The sequence below is a fragment of the Rhyacophila brunnea genome, unplaced genomic scaffold (genome assembly GCF_057557595.1).
Source record: "Rhyacophila brunnea isolate RB1 unplaced genomic scaffold, BYU_Rbru_1.0 scaffold_9, whole genome shotgun sequence".
Taxonomy (NCBI): Eukaryota; Metazoa; Arthropoda; class Insecta; order Trichoptera; family Rhyacophilidae; genus Rhyacophila; species Rhyacophila brunnea.
The window spans coordinates 43,781,659-43,789,091 of NW_028233361.1; the positions used below are offsets into that span (position 1 = coordinate 43,781,659).

At 30.1% G+C, this 7,433-nt stretch overlaps 1 protein-coding gene across 1 annotated transcript; it reads left to right on the forward strand.

The window, feature by feature from the left end:
* The first annotated feature begins 160 nt into the window (after positions 1-160).
* LOC147063699 (mpv17-like protein 2) lies at positions 161-6,118 on the forward strand. The gene is made up of 2 exons (XM_085959866.1): positions 161-300; positions 4,059-6,118. The coding sequence occupies exon 2, from the start codon at positions 4,082-4,084 to the stop codon at positions 4,799-4,801; it is 720 nt and encodes a 239-aa protein (XP_085815992.1). The 5' UTR covers positions 161-300; positions 4,059-4,081; the 3' UTR covers positions 4,802-6,118.
* Positions 6,119-7,433: the final 1,315 nt, after the last annotated feature.

The window sequence follows — 7,433 nt, forward strand, 5'->3', positions numbered from 1 at the left end:
TTCGTAATTGTTAACTTTACTATGTCATGGCTACACAGTTTTTAAACGTCATATGACCGTCGTCAATCATTTTTAGGTTAGTGATGCTGCAGTTGAAAGATAAGAATAAATTGTATCTTCGAAGTTAGTAGATCTCGTGTCTCGGACCAGTAGAAATGTCAATTATCCGCAGCAACGTCTCGTGTACTTTATAAAAAAAACCAATCCGCACTCTTATGTCATTTTCGTGATTTTTGAGCGATATCGCGATGTATGACAGTTTTGGAAGTGTCTGAGTTTAGACTTTTACCTAACAATTTGGTAAGTTAAAACATTACGTGAAATACGAGTGATGTCAATAATATAAGGGTAATGGAATTTCATAATCTCCCTAACGTCATCAAATTGAATTGTTGTCAATATTTAAGTTAATTTTACACGAAACATGATTCTGAATGTGTCATGTGAGTGTTATCGAATACGATAGTATAAAAATCATTTAAAAAAAGTTTCGTGAAAAAGAATTCAAGAATTATAATTTTACAATATTTTATATATATTTATTTTGGTTTTACCTAAATCAGGTAAATTTGTGCTATTGGTAGAGCATACGTTTCATAACTTAGCACTTTTAACTACACTGATACACCTCTTTGCCTGATTACCTCCCATACCAGATCAAATGATATTCACTTTTATTAATATAATTACTTATGTAGTATTACCTAAATAAATAAATAGATAATAATATTATTATATTACCTATGTAAAAAAAATATTTTTAGAATATCGTCAATGCACATTTTTAATTTTGTCCTATGTGAGGTTTTTGACGAAAATGAGTTATAAATGCAGTTTAATGCTTGTTCACCTGTTCACCTTCTACAATAAGTCTTATTTAAAAATAATAGATAAATACAAAATTATAGCAAAATTCAATATGAACTATGTGGGAACTTATGGAAATTATGCACAATAATAATATTATGTCCTATGTGATCAGGGATTGCAAGACCGGTAATTCAAAGCCGGCATTTAACTATTTATCGATACCGAAATATTGGTTTCAAATATCCAAAATACCGGTATTTTCGGTATTAAGAAAGGATACACGTTTATGTTTTTTGAAAATGAAGTTAATGTTATTTTTTCATTACTTACTACCACATTATTGTATAGGGGTGGCTTACTTTTTTCAAAGATTTTTTCGGTTCTAGTCGGTTATGCGGAACACAGCGGCAAACACATTTTGAAAATACCCTATATACTGGATTATTTCTATTGGTTGTAATATATCGTCACTGTTCTGGCAGAAGACACTAATTCGAAAAAATGACATATTGAGTTAGTTATACCAAAATGTTCCTTATTTCAAACTTAGCCGTCTGGAAACCTTCTTAATAAATAAACCGTCTTTATTTTAAAGTCATCCTTTTTACGATTACTTAATAAACTCACATGATAGACCATTTCAAACATTTTAAAAACTTCAAAGTCAAATTACTCAAAACTAGTATTCTCCAGTTAGTGTGTTCTGCCAGAACAGAGACGATATTTTCTCAGAAGTGTTTTCAAAATTATGTATGTTCAATATATTATTTATTATTTTTCCATGTTCTTTTCACATAGGATTAATGCACGTGAACACGGCGTGTTCAATATGTGCATCTGAATATTAATAATTGCAGGACACTGTGTTTTATGTAGAGAATTTAGTTTATTTTGGATAATTGGGGGTGGTACTCCAATCATAGTAATGAAATATATGTGAGTGCAATCATTTTCAATATAAATATACTTAAGACCAGATGCAAATATGCTGACGTCGTTTTCAGTGATCGAAAGTGGTCATTTTTTAAATTCCAGTTTTTAGTAAATTTTAAAAATGTTTTTTTATTGACTCACAATGATAAAAGTATTAAAACTGCAAAATAAATATTTATAAATAAATCTTCCAAAGAAATTATATTTCTAAGATTTATATTTTTGTAGAGGAATAGTTTTTGTCGCTTGTAAAATTTGTGCAATTGAAAATAAGTGTTGAGATGTACAGAAAACATTTATGCAAACAAGAATACTTAAAGGGATAAATGATCGCTTGATTGGATCTGTAACACTATGGAACAAGGGTCGGGTAATTTTTTGGGGTATTACCCGACTTCGAAGTAAACATAAACAAGCTAATTTATAAAATAGGGTACCACTTTGTATTCACCACATATAATTACTGTTTCTACGACACGTGTTTCACTTGCATTGTGAGTTTTTTCAAGTATAGGTACTGAAATTTACATTTGAGTTTGTGTAGAGTTGTAATTTTTGTCAATATTGTGTAGTGGGAGATAGAAACGGAGATAATGTTTTAATACGAAAGGGATAGTTGGTATAATTTCAAGACGTCATAATTGGGTGTGTGTAGGAGGGAGGTGGGAATTTTTATGGGAAAGGTGTGGGGAGAAATTATGGTTTTAAAATATTGTTAATTGATCAAAATGTTTTTAATATTTGTAGGAATACTTAATTATTTAAATTTAAACCTACTTTAAAACTAAATTAATTGATTTAAAAATTGAGATAAAATCATAAATACCGTGGAACCTCAATTTTAAGTGCGCGAAATTCATTCATTTCAATTTTCTCATTATTTGTGTCTAGTTTCTGCTGTCTCGTTTCATTTTAGTATATTTAATTCTAAATGTTATATTTTTATTTACCGCAATTTCTGTTTGAAATTCTGTTTAAAAATCATATATCCAACACTTTCAATTCAATGTATGACATCATTGAAATTGATTCCAGATGCACGTGTGCATTCTATTTATAGACATTTATAGAAAAGGAACATTCTTGAAAAAATGAAAGAACACGTTGACGTAATATGCGCCAAACCGGTCTGTATTGTGGTTTTATTATTGATAAACACTGGAATTTTTCTTATGTCTGAAACTTGGATGCTGTCTTCGTGGTCCAAGAGATTGATGTACATTGTTGTAATGGTCATAAGCGTAAAAAATCTGTATTCATACAGGTAGATTTTTGCAAAAGGCATCAGTATCTCTGTCACTTCCATCTCTGTAATTTTAAAAGCCGTAAAATTATTTTGTATTATAATATACATATATACAGTGGAACCCTGATCTACAGTTCTCGCATAATTTGTTTTCCCGCACGGATCATTCATTTTTGAAAGTCCCGCCAAATACCCATGAGAACAATGTTAAATAAGCCCGCATTAACCATTCCCCGATTTATCGTTTTCCTCGATCTATCGTCTAAATATTATGGTCCTGTCACAAATATTATCCCGATTGACCGTTTTTGTTGAATATTTTTCATTTCACTTTCGTAGTTACATACAGACCTTTCACCTTTCAGTCGCGTCGCTTTGTTTGCACAGGTCGGTCGGTGCTCAGGCTTGCCTCGCATCCCGTATCACGAATTTTTATAAGTTGCCACTAAAATGGCCCCCTTGAAGAAAACTAGAACTCTAGCTGAGAAACTGAAAATAATTCAAGATGTCGAAAAAAATCCAGGAGAAAAACGAGCGTTTTTAAAAAATATATATATATATCCCGCGTATATCGTTTTTTAGGGTCCCTTGAAAACTGATTAACTGTATTGTTTTAGGCATTCATTATAACAAAATTTCCCAGATTCACCCTTGTTCCCTGACCCCTAAAGGTGATTTATGCATATCTTTTGTTACCTTGGTTAGTTACCAAACATATTCATTAAACTGACGCAAACATTGTTTGTTAGTTTAATAATTTACAGTGTTTGAAGTAGCTTACTAAAGACGCAAGTGCAATTAATATATTTTTTTCCATGAAAAAGTCAATAATATCACGGAAGCTATGAACATCGGAAGGATCTTTTGTCATCACGAATTTCGGAGAATATGTGTCCTAAAAAATATATATGAAATTTAATCTTATAATCATTAGAAAAATACATGAAATAGAAAATTAGGACAGACAAAAAAAACATCTAGTTGCCATTATCTCGTAAAGTCAACACGTACTGATTTCTGAATAATTTCACTTTACTGTATTTACTTACCTTGTTTTGTTTTGTTTAAGATTACTCATTAGGATAAGAGGAAATGCAAACAGTAAGGTCGTCCTTGAGATGTTTTGCCAGCATGATAAGCAGAAACCCGGCCACCAGCAGGTTACGAACGTTCACCAAAACTGCCTTCAGTGATAAATTTCTATTCTACACAAATGTTACCATATCAATATCTTTATCTGCGACCGGGGATTACATAGAGCAAAACTATGAAATGTACATAGGAGAAATGGACAAATGGAATCAGACCAGAACATTACACATGGCTTTCTCCGGGATGACCGTCGGAGTGGTATGCCATCATTGGTATAAAATCCTTGACAGAAGACTTCCAGGTCGAGCTTTCGGCACCGTCATAAAAAAAGTGCTGTTGGACCAATTCGTTTGTTCTCCGTTTGTAATATCATTATTTTTCGCCAGTGTCGCCCTGTTTGAAGACATAACATTGGAGGATTTCAAGACCGAGTTGAAACACAAGTTCTGGCGACTGTACGCCGCCGAATGGGTGGTGTGGCCTCCGGCTCAAATTATTAACTTTTATCTCCTTCCGACCAAATATAGAGTGTTGTATGACAACACTATATCGTTAGGGTACGACATATTTACGTCGCAGGTTAAACATGCCAAAGTAGAGGTCGACGCTCCCAGCAATGATATTAAACATGAGAAGGTACAAGAAGGGGCAAAGATAATTGAATTAGACAGAGATTGTAAAAGTAGTACACTGCAGAACAATATTTTATCTATTATTTGAATGTAATTTTTTAAGACGAATCTGTGAGATAATGTAAAATGTATGTATATATGGTAATACATAAAAGTTATACTTATTACTTCCACTGAATGCTTGTTGAAAAGAGATAGCATGGACATTCTGGTAATATGTCCTATATTTCTGTCGAAATTAATATTTTGCATGGATACGCAGTCAATTGTCTCAAAAAATCTTATGCATATCCTATTGCAGGAAACAAATCAATCGATACCTTAGGTGTATAGGGAAACAACTCAAAATACTTTGGTCTATGACAGGGTTGTTAAACCTTTCATAAAACATTTTAACAGTAAAATTTGTTTATCTGCATTTTAAGTAGTTACGATGAAGATTGATCGAAAAATAAGATTTAAACTAAAATAATTATTACATAATATTTAAACTCAATGTATTTAATAAAAACTCCCTTTTAATGTCTTCATAAAAAATAAATTTTGACTCTCGTAAAGTTAGTTATTTTATAAATAGGTCATATTACCAGAATACCTGCGATATGAAATTTAATTGATTGCTAGTCAAATATTCCATTTAAAATTAATATCTGAAGTTTGATTTTAAGTGCACTGATTCCTATTTAAAAAATAATCTCCTGCAATGTGATATTTAAATCAACCAAAGCTCCACTTTTCTTTAAAAAATTCTATTCAATACACATTCTTAATTTCAAAATTAATATCTATTTTTTCATACGTAATATGTAAAATACGAGGATAATTTCATTATCAGTAAGTTGTTAAAATGCTTTTTCCTCGGTAAATCAAGATGATTTAAAATTTTGAAAGATCAGCAATCCAGTAGAAAATATATAATTTAATTTAATATGTCATATTAAATGGAAGTAAAACAATAATAGCTTGTTTTGACACATTGGGTACTCTTCTGATAAATTCGCAGAACACCTATTCACGCTCCGCGGAACATAGTTTGGGAAACCCTTATATAATAGACTGTTATGAACATAATAAAATGTCTATAATATGTACATTGAAACACTCATTAGAAATATATATGGACCGATTTAAAAACAAATCTAATAGGTACGCTTCTGATGAGTTACGAAAAATTTTATATACGTGCAAGAAAGAATGATTAATTACTTAAATAATATATCATGTCAAATCCTTGTCTTTTCATCATTTTACAAAATATTTGTTGGCACTGGGGTTTGAAGTTCTGAATCCCAGAATGTCGCTCAATTTCCCAAGATTGAAAATGTTGGAATCGGGTGATATCAGTCTTTTATATTATGACATTTGCCAAAAAATTCATGTCTGAATATATTATATGAAAAAAGCGGTTTATAAATAAAAAAAATATAAAATTTTGAAAAATTACCATTATAGTTCCACCAATATACGATGGTTTACGTCTTACGGACAGGGGAGAGTAGACATTTTGTCCGCTTAAATTAATATATAAATAATTAATTTTTATATTACTTAATATTTTTGAGATTTGCCAATCTTTGTGATTTTGGACTAAATGTGTCGCTAAATTTCAAAATCCGCTGTAACACTTTTTCGTTATTTTGAGAAAATAATTAAAAACTTTTTGAACTAAAAAAAAAGGTTTTTGAATGTTACATGTAGTGTTATAGCGGGAATTGATGGACCGCATTGATTTTGTTTCATAAATGACAGTCAATCGTAGCAGAATTTGAAAGAGGTGATAAAATTTTCCGGTAGAGATATTAAAAACGAATCCATTGATATATTATAATATATCTTAATTATTTCAAAAAAGTGTTATAGCGGGTATAAAACGTACTTTAGTAACAAATAATGTTTACTTGTTTCTGTTTAAATTACACTGACCCGCTTCTCTCCATAAACACTCTTATATTTTGGTGGCACTGTAGTATCTAACTGTTAGAGGATTGAGATCGGAAAAGTATGCATAATTATTATAAAACTTAAATGATCAATCAAGACAGGCTTAGTAAATGTGAAATGTCTTGTTTGTAATATTATTTTCTTGGTATATATTCAAATTATGTTTATTTACTGACCAGGCCTTGTCTTCCAAAACCAGTTGGTAAAAAATGGTTATATATAATTACCGGATATTAAAAATAATTAAATGATTGAAATATTTACATATAAGATAGGAATTTCAGTATTTTTGTGTTTTTACTGAGAGTCGATTACAAATTATCTTTGTGTATATACAAAATGTAAAATTCGTGTTGTGAGGTTAAAATAATCTTGTTGTATATTGTCTATATACATTTAAGTCTTCAAATTACCAACCTTTCACTATACAGAAAACGGACATAAGAGGTTTAAAAAGTAGCTGCTAACTTTAGTCTAGTGTACATAACATGTATTATATTAAACACATTGTAAATAAGTACTTAATTATAAAGTTAAGTATCTTTATTATTTTATGGGTTATATTTTTTTTATCATTTCAAAATTCGAATTGAATTCTGTTGAAAAAAAATAACATTATTTATTAAAAACATGTAATTTATTTTTTCTGGTTATTACTTGTTCATTCAATATGGCCGAAAATGATTTTCTGCAAACTAAAAACATGGCTTGTGAGCTTAATTATTAAAAAAAATGAATTAGTACAATAAATGAATGTTGCCTTAAATTGTAGAAAAGTA